The sequence below is a fragment of the Apostichopus japonicus genome, chromosome 19 (genome assembly GCF_037975245.1).
Source record: "Apostichopus japonicus isolate 1M-3 chromosome 19, ASM3797524v1, whole genome shotgun sequence".
Taxonomy (NCBI): Eukaryota; Metazoa; Echinodermata; class Holothuroidea; order Aspidochirotida; family Stichopodidae; genus Apostichopus; species Apostichopus japonicus.
In genome coordinates this window covers 26,007,148-26,027,186 of record NC_092579.1, presented here as the reverse complement: position 1 = coordinate 26,027,186, position 20,039 = coordinate 26,007,148, and the positions used below count along the sequence as shown (strand labels likewise).

General features: G+C 36.0%; 1 protein-coding gene across 4 annotated transcripts in view; it reads left to right on the top strand.

Moving 5' to 3' along the window:
• The window catches only part of LOC139959481 (NADPH:adrenodoxin oxidoreductase, mitochondrial-like), a 209,201-nt gene that overhangs the window by 142,324 nt on the left and 46,838 nt on the right, over window positions 1–20,039 (top strand). For all 4 annotated transcript variants that reach the window (XM_071957140.1, XM_071957139.1, XM_071957137.1 and 1 more), the window contains exon 9: window positions 9,145–9,316. In XM_071957140.1, the coding sequence (XP_071813241.1) occupies window positions 9,145–9,316 (172 nt within the window). The remainder of the gene's footprint in view (window positions 1–9,144; window positions 9,317–20,039) is intronic.

The following is a 20,039-nucleotide window of genomic DNA, read 5'->3' as shown; positions in this document are numbered from 1 at the left end:
CTGGGATCCTTAAGTTCAGGGTTCAATGTGTGCTATTCCATATCTATCCTGGGATCCTTAAGTTCAGGGTTCACTGTGTGCCTTACCATTGAAAAAAGTGCTATCAAAAAAGTATAACGCATGGTTCTATCATCATAGCGTGCAATAGAGCGGATTTTGCATGCAATTGACCAATCAAATGGCCGGAATATAATTAGGTGTTGTATAATGTGTGCTATTCCATACTACCCTGGGGTACTTAATTTCAGGGTTCAATGTGTGCTATTCCATACTATCCTGGGGTCCTTAAGTTCAGGGTTCAATGTGTGCTATTCCATACTATCCTGGGATCCTTAAAGTAGAACGATAGTGACAGAAAAAAAATCTCTCATTTTCATATATTATGTAGTTTATATGTTACCAAGCAACATATATTTTTAATTTTCCAAATAGCACACCGGAAAGTTATAAAAAAGGGAATTAAAACATCGTTTTTTCGCCTCCGTAATTTAGGAATTTTCAAACACTGCAACGACCTTGAACAGCCCTCAGGTCAGTGAATGACGTCACTGTGATGATCTTTTCTGTTGTGAACTGTTTAGTACGGAGCTGTGCGTGCATTTCGTGTCAGCATAACTGTTATTTTCCGGCGTAATGTTCAAGACATAAATAGATAATGAATATCATAGTGTTTCTTGATTTCTTCACCACGTGTTTACAAGTTTTTTTTTACGAAATTTGCGGCGATTTCGCAACGATTTCCCAATATCTGAAGAGGTAACTCGCAAGCTGACCCAAAGTAACGTAAATCTCAAGATCACGTTTTTGGCGGCTTTTATACAGAGTGATGTATGAATGTGCTCACTTACCAGTTAAACTGGCACAATAACAATAGTGATGATAGTCTCAAACGTAGATTAGTATAACATCCGAAAGAAAATCCAAAGTTCTAAACAAAGTAGATTCGCTTGTATGCACTAGGCCTACTGTAAAACATAAACGTTCCTTGTTCCGTGCGTCATTAAATCCAACAGAAAGGTTTCATTGAGCTTGAAATACAACCGCATTTGAACTCAATCGAGTTGTTAGTCTAGCTCGAACAATTTTCTCACTACATGCAATGCCTATTGCGTTTATTCACATGCATGCCTCGTGGTTTGGGCTTCAGGAGAAATCGTATTCTAGCCCAACTTCACGTAGGTCCGCAAACGGTACTTTCACACTGTGCAAACATAAGTGACAGTGTGCGCTACCGTAAGTAATACTTAACCGATGTTTTGTTTCGCTCACACATTTCCTATTCGTATTACATTTAAAGTGGTTTGGAGGGTATGAACACATCTCTGCCCCCAAAAACTCTGCCTAAGCGACGTCCATGCCCCAATTGAAATTTGCACGTGGATTCCCTCCTCACATAGTCATTAGGTTGTTCACGTCTGACATGTCTTCCAGTTCCAACACTTACTGTTGCATTTATCGGGATATATATAAATAATGCGGCATAAAAGCATCAATCTTTCAAACTTGTATTACTTTAGTGACCTTGCCACACGCAAATTTCAATTGGGCCCGAGAATCATCTTCTGTGAAGTGGGCAGAACAAACTTTCACATTCTTGCCATGAGAAACTCCTGGTGCGATGAAGTCTTTCCTGGTTCTCCTCACAAATCGTATCCAGAGTTTCCGATATCTCTCACTACTTTTTCCGCTTGGAAAATTGAAAAAAACTTTTTTGTAGAGTCCACATTCGTTCTGTTGCATCCCCCTACAACGCAATTTCTTGGATTTTGCTAGTGGTTTACGTTGTTTGTCGAGTCCAATATAGAGTAGGTTGCAACTAAACTTACACACTAAGTGCACACTGCTGAAGTACACTCACGTTGTTATCATCATAATGACGTCACATGTCACTGTAGATCACGTGATCATCATATCGCTTTTCGCGAAAAGCCCATTTTTTGTTTAAAAAATCAACGAGTTTAGGAATTTTTTTTAAGCCTTTCCCAACATCGGATTAACTTGAATTTTCACATGTGTAAAATGGAAACCAACTAGAATACTCTTGAATAAAATCGTATTTTTTCGTCGATGGTGAAAAATCACTATCGTTCATCTTTAAGTTCAGGGTTCAATGTGTGCTATTCCATACTATCCTGGGATCCTTAAGTTCAGGGTTCAATGTGTGCTATACCATACTATCCTGGGATCCCTAAGTTCAGGGTTCAGTATACAAATAATAAATGGTTATGATTGCAATAGTGCAAATATTTCATGAGTTGAAAGATGGAATGTTTCATTCAACGAGGCGCAGCTGAGTTGAATGGAACAAATTACATCGTTCAACGAATGAAATATTTGCACTATTGCACAAATGGAAACCACTTATTATTTGTTTTATACAACACCTTCAAATTTGGATATAATTGGATGTAAAATGCACTCATGCAACAGATTATTTTGAACAGACAGGCTTCTCTGCTGTCTTACCATTGAAAAAAGTGCTATCAAAAAAGTATAACGCATGGTTCTATCATCATAGCGTGCAATAGAGCGGATTTTGCATGCAATCGACGAGCAATTGACCAATCAAATGGCCGGAATATAATTAGGTGTTGTATAATGTGTGCTATTCCATACTACCCTGGGGTACTTAATTTCAGGGTTCAATGTGTGCTATTCCATACTATCCTGGGGTCCTTAAGTTCAGGGTTCAGTGTGTGCTATTCCATGCTATCCTGGGATCCTTAAGTTCCAGGAATCAGGATATTGATCCTCTCCTGCAATTACAGTGATTATTCTATCATCCAGTTTCTGTAAACTTTTCTATCTATCCAGCAACACTAAAAACATGAACTTTCATTTGGTTTTCTTGTCAGACTGAGGGATTGAAAAATAAGAAATAATGTTGTTTGTCAACGCAGAATATACTCTGCCCATTGGTTCAGTAATTGAATGCTCAACAAGTTCAATTTCTTATGTTACAATGTAACACAGCTTTATATATTCATTGAGTTCCACAGCTATGTATAGAACATCTTGCAGGCTCTGTTACTTTAATAAAGCAAACCAATATATAGATTCCTACGGAGGCTCTAAAAAACTCTCATGTCATGTGACTTAAAATGGCTCCAATGGGTGATGTGACTTTTAACATATCCGGTAGTTCAATAGAGCTATCATGAGTGATGTGACTTTAATGTCTTCTGTAGGCCTATATACAGAGCTATCATGAGGGATGTGACTTGAATGTCTTCTGTAGGCCTATATACAGAGCTATCATGAGTGATGTGACTTCAATGTCTTCTGTAGGCCTATATACAGAGCTATCATGAGTGATGTGACTTGAATGTCTTCTGTAGGCCTATATACAGAGCTATCATGAGGGATGTGACTTGAATGTCTTCTGTAGGCCTATATACAGAGCTATCATGAGGGATGTGACTTTAATGTCTTCTGTAGGCCTATATACAGAGCTATCATGAGTGATGTGACTTCAATGTCTTCTGTAGGCCTATATACAGAGCTATCATGAGTGATGTGACTTTAATGTCTTCTGTAGGCCTATATACAGAGCTATCATGAGTGATGTGACTTTAATGTCTTCTGTAGGCCTATATACAGAGCTATCATGAGTGATGTGACTTTAATGTCTTCTGTAGGCCTATATACAGAGCTATCATGAGGGATGTGACTTGAATGTCTTCTGTAGGCCTATATACAGAGCTATCATGAGTGATGTGACTTTAATGGAGAAATAAACTCTGGATTTTGCAGTGTACATGCGGTAGGAGATAATTTTCTAATTCTACTTGTTAAATAACTAAGCAAAATAAAGTTTCCCTGAATTTTACGCGAATTTCCCAATTATTCTTTTTACCCATTTGAACAAGGGCCATTTTGTTACTTTGAGAATTAAGGGCGCTTCAAAAGTGACGTTGGCGAGCCGCTTCGTAACTTCATAAAAATGAAGCTTTGCATACGAGTATAGTCTATTCACGCTATGTTCGAGCATCTCGCTTAGCTTATTTCGCCGGCTAAAATGCCTGAATGCCAAGCCTTGGTTGTGTTAACCGAAGAGGGGAAGAGGGAGCAGGAAAAGGAAAAAGATATTTCGTTATTCCAGATGGAATCAATTATCCGGAAAAGAGGGAACTTTCACTGAGGTGGCTGAACAATATCTCCTTCTCACTTTACAATGGCAAACAGAGCGCACACAGACACCATTCTTCGTAGTGGCTCGCGGAACTGGTACTCGTATCAGCAACGGAATTCGAGCCAACATCACCAACAGTCGAGGACTGTGATTCTTTGCACAACTCCTCCTCTCGATGTCTCAGTTCTTCCTCTGAATATTCTGGTTCGAAAAGATACGATTCCAATCCAAATGCTTTCATTTTCTCTTTTCAAGATATTTGCTTGACAGTAAATGATTTAACTTTTGGAGTGCAATGATGGATGTAAGTAACGCTATTGCTGGGACTGAGTATGCGGTGAAAGCAATCTCAAACACAGTAAAATCAAATCGTTGAAAAGATCCCAAAATTTATATTTCCACTGATACTTGTTACAATAATAAATTCTACACACTTTTTAAGCATTTTTTACAGATCAATAAAGACAAAAGATATATTTTGATCGATATTTTATTCATTAAATATTGTTGAAAGTACAATTCTAATTATTTTAGGGATTGGCAACTATTTTTTCTTGAAACACGCCAAGTGGCTCGTTTTTGTCACGGTACATCCGGGAACTGGCTCAATTCACAACATGAACTACATTCAAATTGTTTTTACATCTCAAAGAAGGGATTTTTATGCTTTTCTTTTGCTTATACTGGAAAGACCATCTGTCAAAACGTAAGAATGGATGCAAAAAAAGCTAAGGTTTATTTCTCCTTTAATGTATCCCACATGTCCACAAAGCTCTCTTTGCAGACTTGAAAGTTGATCTTAATCCATTGTTTTATGAATTGTACAATGTCTCAACCCAGACATACTGTTTTAACTACAGACAAAACAAAAAAGCACTCTTGCATGATATTAACCACCATTTGTTTTTGATAAAACGTATAAATTACGTTTGTAAACATGTTATGTGGAGCCATAACTTACATGTATATTCTTTTCCTTTTGAATGTTGTGTTACTTTTCTTGGAAATAAACTTAAGGCATCTTTCCGAACAAACTGAATCTTAAGATTGGCACGTATACACACTAAGACCCATAATTCATCAGTAGTATGGATAATGTGTGTGCAGCTATATGCTAGATCCTTGATTGCTGAATCTGTACTAATCTTCAAGTCATGTGTTGCTGCAGTCCTACATGCATGTTATGTAGTCACAATGATGCAGCGGGTCTAATTTTCTCTATCATCAACAGTCTCTACACTTTACGTATTTGCCCGAGTAACAGGAACAGATGGATAACACAGTTATAGAATAACTTCTAAAATATGTAAATTTTTCAACATAAAATATGAGAACTATGCGTATGATGTAGCACTTAAAGTTAAATCAGAACCTCAATGCATATTTAATTTCTTCTTTAGATTTATTTTGTTTTCAAATTGTGAATCCTTCAAGTCTTAGCAAATGAAAGATATTTTTGAACGATGTACCCAACTGACAGTATTGGAATAATTTCCAAATCAAATAGATATATTGATTTTTGATCCTTTCAAAAACAATTACTATGGATTGGAGTAAGTAAGTGTATGGAGCATCATTTGTTGGTTCTTTTACCTGCACAGTGACTGACCAGCAAATCTGAGTATAAAAATTTGGGATTTCACCCAAAACCAGTACTTTGGTATTTAGTGCTATGTTTTATATGTGAACAATGCACAAAACCCTACCACCCTAAGAGACAATGGTGCTCGGTTATATCTGATTGAATCAAGATAGTCACAGAAGACCAAACGCAACTTGTGCTAGTCATCCCATATCTTTAACTATTGCAAACCTGAGACAAATATTTGACAAAAATATTCCATACTGCCCAGTTTCCTCAGATGTCATTTTGGCATATTGTCCTTGAAATCTGTGACTTTCCTTTCGTAAATTTTAAACTTGGTGGTTGGAAAGCAACTCGGTTTATAAAACTGGTGATTAAAGTTTAAAGTCGTGTGAGAAGGCCTTGGCCTGGAACAAGAAGTCCTGTGAACCTTCAACTTAAAACTTATAAAGTTCTACAGTACCTAAAAACCACCGGGTCTTTACTGGCTTAATTGAATGAACTACTTGAGAGTTCCAAGAACATGATTTCTGAATGAAGATATATATTCTACAATTATTATTAATTTGGGTTTAGAGAAAGTCACCCAACATCGGTTGTTGGAACCTAGCTGTTAACACTATTGGTTCATGCCTAAGAGTTGGCAACAATGTACTAGGTTTGTACCTAGAATGCACAGAAGCATTCAACACAGTGCAACATGGCATTTCCTTGAGGAAGCCTCAACATAAGGCAAAGCCCACGACTAATACTTTCCAGCTTCTTGTTTAACAGGGGAAAAAATGTATTGATGTATTCTGAATATATACTCAAAATACTATTTCTTTCTCTAGTTGGTGACTTAAATTATGAAGCTGCAGATGTTTCTTTTTATTTCTTGGCTGATGAACCATACATTTCCATTTCCGAAGGATTTGTGATCAATTAATTAAAAGGTAAAGCTCTAAGGTGATGAAATGTTGGTAAAATAAACTTTTATATTCTAATCACTTACTCTTGTCACCAAAGCTTTGTTTGGGAGAGTATAGACATTCATTAGACTTAGAGTACAATATACTTATTCCTCACTGTTGGCCAACAGTTGTCATGGAAACATGTAAATGTTTTATGTGATTCCCTAGATAGTATTTTCTATCACATTTGGGATAATCCTCCAAATGATACTGCTAATCTAGCATTTGGTCTTTCTCATATTCTGTGCTTGTATCAGTGATTCAGGCAGCATGTTGTACAGCCATATATTAACTATTTAGAGCCACTCCAAACTATGCAAAATCCCTGGCTGAGACGTATCCACATCAGACCGCACCCTGCATGGACTTTTGTATATACACACATAAGAAAGTATAATTGAATTAAATAATACTTAGTGTTACAACAAATACCTCAGTGTAGCTTATCTATTGAAAGATTGCTTCTCCCTTAATAGCTATTATTGTGTACTGAATAATGGTCACCATCAGGATCCAACCATCGTTTCCTTTAGCTCAAAGCAAAACTTGATTTCAGTCTTTCACTTAAACATCAACAACTCTGATGAATATGTTTTGCTTCTACATTGGCCTCTAAATTTGCAGTTGGGTACCTTCTGAAACAACAATTCCATTTTTTTTTTATGTGAATCAAGTCTGTCCATCTATCTTTCTTTCTGTTATCAATGGTTGAAGGGCTACTGAATTTTCAACATATAAGGAGGGTAACAATTCTATCAACAAAAAGTAGAGGAAAAGGTAATTTAGGCTCATAAGGGTCAAATAGTGAACCATACAAACTACTTCTCCTTCCTTGACTAAGGAAGATGTTTTATTTCCATATGAAACTAACTGGCCGTAGTGATGAGTGGCAAATGACATTATAATAGCAAGAAATCTGAAATAGTAACAGAAGTAGTCTCAGCCATTGACAGATCAGCCAGAAATTGTTACTCTAAGGAACATACTAAAAAGCCAGACATTTTTTACTTTGTGACTTGATATTTTCAGTCTTGTAAGAAGGGTTACACTTGTACATTCTTGGTATGATGATATGTATAGGCAATATGCTGCTTTAAAACGCAGAGAATCAGATTTCACATTCTAATTTGTAAGTTCTCGTTCATGTGACATTGATCTAGGTCATCAATATTATCTCCAAATATGTTAGAAAGTCAGAAAATTAAAATTATCATATACCAGCACTTTTTAGCATGATAAAATTTAGGGTCAAGTAACGCTGATGACCTTTAGAGAAAATAGCTTGATGTCATCAAAGTGGAAGCCATATTGAATACCGAATTTGAAGTTTCTAGAGGCATAAGACTCCATGAGTCAAGCAAAATGGATAATAAGTATTGTACAGAAGGTACATGTACCATCTCTTTCAGTTGGTGACATAACTGTAGATCCCTAGAAGTATTTGACATGGCTTAATACTAGCATTGGGTATAAATCATACAGGGAAGCGTAGTGGCAATGTTGCCTAGCTTGCCACTCAATTCCTAGTCCCTCCTCCCTATTGCTGGTGTCTCTCTTCCGTGGTATATTCCAGTGGAGGCAGAAGTTCAACCTAAATTTAATTAAAGCCAACCGTCAGCTGTAGATCTAGGTTTTGTATCTCATCAATGTCTTCTTTTGGGACTTGGTTGTCATAGCTAGATATCTCATCCTGCAAAGGGACCACAATAATTGACCAATTGAGCTGTTACTTTTGACTCATGGCTACCAACAAAGTTTACAAGCCAACTTAAATGCCTGCCAAAGTCTTATGTGTCATAGCATTCCCTTTAGACTTCAGCTACGCCTGTGGTGGTACCCCACAGATATGCATGCCAATATTGATAATAAATTATTGGTCAGAAAAGTGACATTTCTACTAATTTAATCCTTTGTTGGGTCTTTTTGTCAAAGAATCACTCTATAATCACCTCTGAAGTCTCATTACAACAGAGCTGTCATGACCACACAAACTAGTGGTAAAAACTAAACACTTTTAGGAAACTTTATACTACTGATGAACGCTGCTATGCACATGCATGATAGATATTTCAAACTGCATTTAACATGAACTTGCAGTAGGAATACTGGACATGTCTGTTCTGTTTTGTGTCATTGGCTGGCATTCATTTAATGATTCTTAGGTAGGGGGGGTAGGGGGGTTCTGACAGTACTTTGAAGCCCTGGGAAAAGATTGCAATGGGGTGTAGTCTTCATTGAATGTAGCCATTATGAAGAAGCTCCTGGTTTTAATTTCTGACTAAATGACTGTTTGCCTGATCAAAGTTATCAAGCTTTGTTAGAAATATTAGAAGTATGAGGATATGTGCATGCATTCCAGGAACTCATTGCATATTTAATGGTAGGTATCCTGGGCAAACTCAGTAGTACCCATTTCTCAAAATGTTAGTTGTGGTCCTGAAATCAACTACAATTTATCAATTTTTCTTCATTAGAGTCAAGATGGTCAGACAACTGCAGTACCGACAGGAGAAGAAGAGTTTATGGAATGTGGTCTTGTTCTCAAATCTGTCGGGTACAAAAGCATCAGATTGGATCCCATTGTTCCATTTGATCATATGAAAGGAATCATCAGGAATACTAAAGGCAAGGTTGATGGCATACAAGGTATGGAAAAATACAAACAGTTTGTTCATTCATTGCTTTATATATTCATGAAATAATGATCAGAATCTGCAAGAAATGAACAGTTGCTTCAATGTTTTGGAAAGAAAGTAGGGAAACACTATTGTAAACTTTCTTAAAAACTGCGTAGCTACTGAAACCAGGTAAATCTACAAGAGACTCTTGAAAGTTGTTTTAACGTTACCTTCTTTTCCAACATATTTCTTGAACTACCTGCAGATCCAATGTAATTTAATACAGTTATTGCTACGTTGAAGCATCTGCAAGTCATTTCTGCACATTTGTTCTGTGAGAAGGAACTTCAGACTTTGTAAACATTGAGAGGAAGAAGCCAGATTGTATAGTCTTAATCTTCCATTCTATTTTGAGATAATAATTCAGTAACCTAACAGAATGATATTTTGTTGTTGATCAAGTGTATTTATCTATCATCCTGTAATGGTTCCTCAAAATAATTTGTTTGTCATTCAGCAAAGATCTTTTCGAAAGTTCTTTCTTAGTATTCACAAAAACTTTGTTCCGGTTATAATATGTGAAAGTGGTCCCCAATAGACTCAAGTGCACTTTACTATTTCAGTGGATTCAACACTATAAAACAAATGCAATATTTATTGGCAGATAAGAAGCAGATTTATTCTATGTTATATGGCCATCCTTGAGCACAAAGTGGGGGTGTTTTCAGTAATATTCCTCTTGCTTTCATATACTCTTGAACAGTCAGTGGTGGAGCGTCCATACAGTCAGAGGGGGCGGATGCCCCCCTGACGGACTCAAATGGACTGCTGGCGCCCTTTTCAGCTTTTTACCACTTTTTACTTATTTGCGATTATTGACTTTTTCATTGCGCTCTCAAATACGTATTGACATTTGTCACATTTTGTTGGTGTAATTTTCTGACAAAATGGCAATGACACCTATTTATTCTTCGTTTATCTGCAAATTAGCAAGGCCCGGAAAGGGTAATTTCTGGCGATCTAGGGAGTATCTTTACTCACAAAATTATGTACACTCCGTACCATTGGTGATGGCGCTCAGGTTAGATGGTGTCGAAAGCGCCCCTACATACCATTCTTGCCCCCCTGACCAATACCCCTACCTCCGCCACTGTGAACAGTTGACATTTTATGATGATTAAAAGATATCAAAAGTCTTTTGCTATGCAGAGCATCCATCAATATTAGAAGGAGCAGAGAGCAGAGGTTCCTAGCCTAACCTTCATATGTAAGAATCAAGGCCCAGTTGTTATTATTGGGGTTTACAGGTTGTAGCTATTTAGCTAACTGCACATGCACCAAAACTTCATAGAAAATTGGTGATGTAACTTGAGTGACTCAAGTAAGAAAGTAAAGTTTGGTTACGAAAGACAACCAGCAACATCAAGTAGGTTGGCTGTGTAAAGCTACTGTAAAGTCATCATAGAACCCTTGGACATTAAAGGAAGATCGCTTAATGTTTGAAGGGTTTATGTTAGTGTAATTCATCGAAGTATTATCACAAATCTGCAGACTTGACTGGTAAGATTAAAATGAACTTGTTATGCACAATTCAGAAGTTCTGTGCTGTTTTGAGATTCAAAACAGAATACCCACTTCAATGCATGTGGACCTTATTTCCTACTGAGAGTTTAGTTGTCAGTTTTATAAAGCATATTGTAATATATGTGTCAGTTTCTAGTTAATCTGATATAATATGTAGCATATTTAGATCAGCTAGTAACTTTGTGTAAAAGTAAGTTGGCCTGACGTTTCGATCCTAGCAGGATCTTCTTCAAAGGCTAAAAAAAAAAAAACTTTGGTTAGAAAAAATATTAACTTTGGTTAGATCAAACATTGTGATAATGTCTCAGATATCATCTTCATAACCCACATGCCAATCACCTTCTGTTTTATGTAATGATGAAGTCATCTGCATGGAAATTATTCAGATTCATCATGTTTTACTTTGTAATTTCTGTGTACAATGCAGAATCTTTGTCTTGTGTTGTGTTATATCTCTGCCGGTAGAGCTAACAGCAAAAGGCAGTTAATTCCTGACATTTCAGATCACAGGGAAAGATCATGTACACTGCTTGAAAAAAACTGACATGGATCAACATTGTGTCATTTACAGCTGAGACCCTCCACAGAACAACAGTCAACCACTTCATTAGCAAAGTAATGTGCATTTGACGGTTTCTTTCTGTTTGCATGTTCTGAAAGATGATAAAAGATTCACAAGTTCCCCGAAAAATGAAGATCAAAGCATTCACGAAAAATCAGAAAAATTACTTCTTTTATAAGTAGTAATAAAAAAATTGTTTATCTGCCAGCTTTTAGAAAGGTAGTAAATGACGGTGATTATGTACAAGAAAAAGGTTAAGTTTTGACGAGAGCATGTTTGATGGTGCAGGTGCTTGTGTGAATATATAGAGACTGATTTAGTCACGATTTGCTGCTACATTTGACTTAACAATAAGTGAAATAAAAAGAATGTCTGTAGTATTCATACTAGATATATCCATGATAAACTTAGATATCCTATAGGCAATTAAACTAGTCAAAAGATATTTGATATCTGACATACTTTTTGTTCACAGTTGTTTGTCATTGAACGCAGAAAGAGATTTGTGTTTGACAAAGGAACAAGTTGAACTAACATTATGTAACCTGTTGTGTAATCCAGCCCTTACTGCTGGTACACTAGATCCCTGGTAGTCTAAGTTGAGGTCACGACCCTAAATTCTGGAGATTTGCACACAAAAAGTGGAAAAACAAATTCTATATTTGTTGTAAAACAGGGTAGGATCGTTAACATATATATACTGACTTGAAAAATTGCAAAATGTCACCATTTTGCATCTAACAACCCTTAATCATAAAAAAACTAAATTCTCAGAGGGAAGGGGAATACCTCCTCTCCATAGAATCCTTCACCCTGGTTACAGTTTCTGTAACTTGAGAGTTCTCAAGACCATGAAGGTGTACATACCAGTACACTTAGATTGACTTACACATAGATTGACACACTATATCTTATGGATGAGTTACAAACCTGTGTTATTGTTTTACTTGTACAGCTGCAAAGTATGCATTTTGCCTGATGGTCTCAGACGTTAAAAGGACATCATGTAGCATTAAATAGCACCTCAGTCTAAACTTGGCTTTAAAAAGATGTTCTGTGTTTCAATGTTCGTCTTTTAAAGTTGAAGAATAAATATGAATTTAAGGGTGTTATTGGTAATTATAGGTGATCAAGTGGTATAAATAAACTCAGATGGCTTGCAATATCAAAACTAAAAGCTCTCGTTCTAGTCATATGAGCTAACATTATCGCATCAGGCCAACCAAGGATAACTCTTCATTTATTTTGATAGGTTATGATCTGTGAACCCTACTAAAGTGTAGTACTTTTTTAAATTTATTATCATTAATATAACATTAAAGACAAATTCTCTGTTACTAGTCATTCCTAAATATCATCAATTGATAAGGTCAAGTGACAATTTTTGTGTGTTTTTGTGTGAAATATGCTAGGTGTCAAACTTCACACTTAATGGCTTGTGAAGTTACCACAGGTGTGGCCCCACAGTGAGTAGACTTTGGTGTTTGATGTCTTGAATATTAATAGAGGAATGAGGCCAGGTGAAAATTTCTTTATGGTTTTATATATTTTTTTAGTCAGCACTAATTCTGTTATGTGGGAAACATAATTTTTTTCTTCCCCTCCACTTTGGTTTGTCGCAATGCTGTGCATATCTATTTAAAAGTAGGAAAAGAAGAGGATGCCAGTTAAAGTTGAGTTCAGTGATCCATTTTAACAGGAGACTATATTTACTCATTCATCGTTTTTTTCTCTCTGATCTGTGTTGGGGAAATCTAACACAATTTTGCCTTAATATCTAGTTGCAAACTTTTATGATCATGATGTATGGAGCATCATAGTGTTGATTAATGCTATTTCAAACCATCTTTTTGAAAACAAAATTTCACATTAAAATCTTTTGAAATGGTAATCAACCCAATTGTAATGTTACTAGGGTGGCATTAATAGGGTTTGGAAACCTTTTGTTTGATACAGAAAAATTTGCTCATAGGCCGCACTTGGCTGACCTCAAATAAAATATGATCACATGTATGAAAACTTAACTCACACAAACCACAAGAAGTGAATCCTCTCCCTCCAGAACAATACCATCAAGAACAGTATTAGTAAGTAACCATGCAAGTAACCATGCAGAAGTTCATGATGTTTGGCACATTTTGATATGCTTTAGTGTTAGTTTGGCACATTTTGATATGCTTTAGTGTTAGTTTGGCACATTTTGATATGCTTTAGTGTTAGTTTGGCACATTTTGATATGCTTTGGTGTTAGTTTGGCTGATTTTGATATGCTTTAGTGTTAGTTTGGCACATTTTGATATGCTTTAGTGTTAGTTTGACACATTTTGATATGCTTTAGTGTTAGTTTGGCACATTTTGATATGCTTTAGTGTTAGTTTTGGCACATTTTGATATGCTTTAGTGTTAGTTTGGCACATTTTGATATGCTTTAGTGTTAGTTTGGCACATTTTGATATGCCTTAGTGTTAGTTTGGCACATTTTGATATGCTTTAGTGTTAGTTTGGCACATTTTGATATGCTTTAGTGTTAGAAACAACTTCTATCAGTTCAGGGTATATGGGAAGAATTTAATTTCAAAGTTTAACACACAACCTCATGAATCAACACAAAAGCCATAACATCTAGAACAGATAACACTTTCCTCATATACCAATGTGCACAAAACAAGTAATGGTGGACTAGTTGGTATATGTGTACACAATCATGGATTTTGTCCTGTCTTGCTATTAAGAACTGTGTAAATAGTTAGAATTTATCTCAATATGTAGGTATAGGTGAAACACAGTGCCCCTTAGGGGCATGAGCAGGCGCTGATGGCTTCAATTTAAATCCAATGAATATTGTGTTATAGCTGAGGGCAGTAATTAGTATACATATTTGCTAGTCCTGTTTACATTCAGAGGTTGTACCAGGTCATGGACACTCACTCACATTTTAACTTCCCCGCAAAACACTAAGGCAAGCTGGCGATCTGCATAACTAAGAAACCCTTCAGGTTCCTTCTGTCACAGCTTACTTTGCTATCCATATTAATGCAGCGTTTGAAGTATTTTAGAGATGCTGAACCAGCAGGCATATTTTACAGCAGTTTTACTCCAAGGTGGTTGCCATTTAAAATCTTCAGATGGGAAAATCAAATAATACCCTTCATGAATTATGTGCATATCAGTAAAATTTTCTTTTCTGCTGTTGGTGTGTAGTTTCAAGATCATCCAAACTCTTCATGTCCTTTTGTTAAGGATTTTTGGGATTTTTATGTTTGTTGCCTGGTAATTAGTTTGTAAGGAGTTGGTTAACATTGGTTGGTAGATGGAGGTTAGCTGCTCCTTTGTTTAGGATATTATTTTGCTACAGACTTCTCTTGTTCATTTTGTGCAAACCTAAATTGTTAATTTTGAAATCTTTCAAAACGTATGTATCCAATTCTTTCCGTATAATAATGCAATCTTTACCACCTATGTGAATGTCTTAGTGCAAGGTGAAATAAAGTAGTAACTATGCTAGTTAACATTCATAATTACAATGTGTCAGATATTGTACTCTTTAGCATTAATTGACTTTGATCAATCTTAGATACTGTCTGATACTCTAATCCCATCACCATGGATACCATCAGAGAGACAAGTCATGTTTCACCTCAAAAGAATGAAGAAATGAGAGAAACTGTAATATTTCTAATATGATTCTATGATATTTGTACACTATATATAGTTTCTGGCTAGTGGAATTTTAATTTTAGTAAAATGAAATCAATCGGTGAGCAGGCACACTCATATTAACAGCAGATTTGGTGAATAAACAGTCTATATTAGATACAGTGCATGGTTGCACCAAAGAATACATTCAGTCATTTGTCTCATTTTAACAAAAAAACTTTACAAATTGACATAAAGATAACACCATGTAAGGATAGCTATAATACCTTAGGGAAAATGCCATGGAAGTAAAACATCCAAAATATGAAGTAAAGTGGTAGTGTTGTGTTTGCAACTTATTTTAGTAACTACATCATTGGTACTTGGTCAAAGTAATTATGGCTCTGTACCATTAGAGATAATAATGTCAGCCCACTTCAGACCATGTGTTTCAATTCAAAACTGCACTGTACAACATTTGTAAATAACTGAACTTTTCATTTATGGCCTACAATTGCATCTCTTGATTCATGTCATTGTGATCATCATGGAATTGGAAGAAAAAACGTAAAACACACTGCCTGGGAAAACAGTGCAAGTAGAAAGTGGGTTGGGCTTGCAGAAATTGATGGAAGGTGAAAGAACAGCTTTAGAAAATAATTAAGAAAAGAGAAACTGGGCTGAATGAGATGTGTCATAGGCTGGTACTTGGAAAACAATTAAAGGGCTACTGTTGCAGCACTTCCACACCACTGAATTGTGAAGTATATGCAAGGTCTTTTCTATTTATCTTGCATTGCAGAACATGGGTCACTTGCATGGTAGATTTATATTGCATTGGCACAGTGCAGTAGCATAGGAACATGTATTGTCAGGAATGGTCACATGATGCGACATCAGCCAATCAGAGGCAAGAATGAAAATAACAGATAGAGGTTATAGAATATGTTTTATCAGATGTCATAAATCTTTTGAAACAAACATCAGTACCTAGTTAAGACCTACCACAGTGTCATAATGGAGGTACCTAGCCTATTCGGTCTACTTTTGAATAGCATTTGCACCAATATTGTTGTAGTATTACCTGAATCAATCTGATGTGAAGTGCAAAATGGTTGATTGCAATAAGCAGCATTGCAGAATTGTAATATGTAACAAGCAGCATTCCAGTAGCAAAATTCATACCAAAATCTGTTGTTTTCCTACCTGTATTAAAGAGGCATGGAGACAGAGTAAGCGACAGTTAGTGTATTTTGTTATCTCCATCTTGTATTTGTTATCTCCATCTTGTATTTTGTTATCTCCATCTTGTATTTTGTTATCTCCATCTTGTATTTGTTATCTCCATCTTGTATTTTGTTATCTCCATCTTGTATTTTGTTATCTCCATCTTGTATTTTGTTATCTCCATCTTGTATTTTGTTATCTCCATCTTGTATTTGTTTTCTCCATCTTGTATTTGTTTTCTCCATCTTGTATTTTGTTATCTCCATCTTGTATTTTGTTATCTCCATCGTGTATTTTGTTATCTCCTGCAACACAGAATAGTGTGGAGGTTTTCTTGATCTGAAACATCATAAAGGAAAGAAGACCTTGAACTGTACACTTATTATTACCTATCTGGCATACTGTAACTAGATTAGTATACCATCGTTTACAATGCGAAGCAATCAACATATGTTGAGGAAGTTACTACATGAATAGGCAGTGTTGTCATCTTGTAATGTCTAAGAGTAGAAAGTACTTGGGCTGAGACAGTTTATGACCCTTCAATTGCATTCACATCTGTTGGCAGAAGGATGGACAGTCTTAGCATGGAATAGTCCTAAAGTTGTGAAGTATGACATCTGCTGGATTTTTTACAATTCTCCTGAATCGTTGATGATTGATTAAGGAAGTAAGTTCTTGTTTGTAAAGATCGGGTGCAAACCAACAACAGATTTTTGTTTGGTTGTATAATGTTAAAGTTCTCTTGAACCTACATGTTGCACTTTAAAATTTGTATCCCATCAGTGGGGTCACACAAGGAGTTAATACAACAGAACTTGAGCAGGCATTTCAGTTAGTTGGGATTTTCAGTACAGTAGTTTTTTCCCCTTTGATAGTTGTTGCATTGCTTCAATATATGACTTATGTTGGTATTTAATTCTTAGTAAATGATAAACTGCTCTGTCTCTTAACTTGATACAAACATTTAAAACATTGAGAATATATTTTTGATATTCTCAATCCTAGTTAGGTGTCCTAGGTGGGACATCTAGTGCCTTAAAATGTATTCCATTTCACTCAAATAATCCTCTCTGAAACAGTCAAATTGCATCAAGTAATAAAAGTTTATTTTAGTTGGAAAAGAATTGGAAAAGATTTTGTGTCAGTCAAGGCTGCATAATTTAGATCATCAGTTCCAGTGATGCTCCTATTTGTGACTGTTTAACTTCATTTTTTGAGCCACACTTCACCTTAAGATGATGTTACCATAGTGAAAGAGAATACGGAAAGATAATATATTATCTTTTCCCTTAGTGCACCAAAATGGTACCAGTATTGATGAAACTAGGAAAAAATGGTAAAAATTTGACAGTGATAACATGAAGGCATTTCATTACATGTGTGAGTCGCAAAGATATTTGTAATGGGTCGATCTATTTCTCAAAGTATGAGCAGCCAAATAAGCCATATAAGAAGGAACCTTATGCCCACAGATGACTGAATGTATATGTTAAGCCAAAATAACTATGGATCATTTATTGCATCAGTGTACTGGTCACTGTGTTATCACTGGTTCCTGATCAACTAGTCTTGCACCGCTACTTGGTTTATCACAAAACCATCATCAGTTCTTTACTTCTTACTTTTGGAAAAATGTGGTTTAGAGCTGTCCACCATTTTAGTACATGCAGAAGAGGAGATGGACTTCATAGATTACAAAAGCTGCAGCAGAAAAACAAAGATACATTACCATACAACTCATCTATAGACAAACACCTATGTAGGTGTTGAAGCTGGTCTGACCCGATAGAATGGAAGACATGCTAAATGAATGCATATCTATTAACTAAGATCTTTGGTGATTATGACTGACAATTGATTAGTTTTTAACAATTCATCCACGTTCAAAGAATTTGTTGTACGAGCTATAGCTGGGAGAACACAGAGGTCAATGAGACATTATTGTACAGCATCAAAGCTGATGTGTTCCTCATTTGGCTTGGGAATGATGGTTGAATGCAGTCCACGTTTGTCTCAAAGTATTATGAAGACTTTCAAATCTTTTTGTTTCAACAAGAAAATTTGTAGATCAAAATTCATCTGTCATGTTATATGGACATAACAACAGGAAATGGTGGCATAGCTCTTTGCTTATTTAATATTCAGGCACAGAATAAATAGACGCACTCACTCAGCTATCTCTGAAGCAAGGCTCTTCATCTCAAGTAAGCCTTTGAGAGATTCTAAAAGTAACATTTGTGTTGACTTTTTTAGAAGATGCAAGACTTGGAGTGAGAATTAAGACTTAACATCAGCATGCATGTGTTTATTACATTAACATCATAGTGACAGGAATCAGCTACTAGTTGCTTAACAATTGCAGGCAATGCGCTTTAATTATAGAAGATTGACTTTTGTATGTTGATAAATTACGTTTGTTCACTTTTTTGAAAGCATGCCCTAATTCTATGAGAGGTGGGTTCAGATAGACCTGAATATCCTGACTTCGATTTAGCTCTGAATGAAATAGCTTAATACCAGACATTGTTTGTTGTAATCTTTGTTTCTTTAATAAGCAACTGAATCTGTCCTCATTCTACTAGCCCTAGGCTGGCAAGTACTTGTAGAGTGTGTAGTCAAGTTGGCAAGTGTGTATGTCTGTGGTGCATAACTTGATCGAATCTCAACATAGCTTAAGTCTGTCAGTTTCATATTTGACCCTTAGCGTACTTAATATGAGTCAAGAATCTCAATTGGGAGGGGGGGTGAAGATATAAGGTCATATGAGGTCAACATTTGGTTAAGATATGAAAGTATTAAGTACTATATCTCATGAATAATGTAAAAGAATAACTTTATTATAACAATGGTAGGTTGCCTCTTGATGTGAGAAAAGTCTACAACATTTGATATTGTTTGAAGGTCAGTTGAGGTCAAGAAGAAATACCCATTCAGTAGAATTTCACCGATAATTGGCATGCATTTTCCTTATCGCCCGATATCGTTCTAATATCGGTATCATAAAAAATTTGCATCTTTTACCGTCAGTTCACAACCAGTATTGATTCTTCTAAAACAAGCATGCTTTGGTTTTGAGTTAAGTTGAAAATATTTAGGTCTAGAAACCAATTCTAGGTCATTTCATTGTGATCTGATCTCAATTTGGCACTCTAATATCCTAGTAAATCTTGTGGTACAAACATTTGGAAGTTCTGTGTTCTTGACCATAGCCCAATCTAACAGAAGCCAGTTCAATCACCCATAACTGCCACACAACATGCAATAAAATCATTTTGTGCAAACCATACCCGTTAGGAATAGATTACCGTCCACAGTAAATCACTATAAATAATGTATGATTACTACTGCACTAATGAATACAACAATGAGCCAGGCCCATGTTATTTTTTTGGCAATATGCTCATCAACAGTTACTTACACACAGATGTTATAAGATAAACTTTGTTTGGCCTTTGAACTGCTGAACAATTTTTTTCTGCTGAAAGCAGCCACATCACCCATTCTCCCTCAATACACTTATACGGGCATTTTAAATAGTTTGAGCAGAACCATCATGCTGGAAGCAGCCACAGCACCCATTCCCCTGCAATAGTTTATATGGGCATGTTAAATAGTTTGAGCGGGACCATCCTGCTGGAAGCAGCCACAGCACCCATTCTCCCGCAATACACTTATACGGCATGTTTAATAGTTTGAGTGGGACCATCATGTTGGAAGCAGCCACAGCACCCCAGTGTTG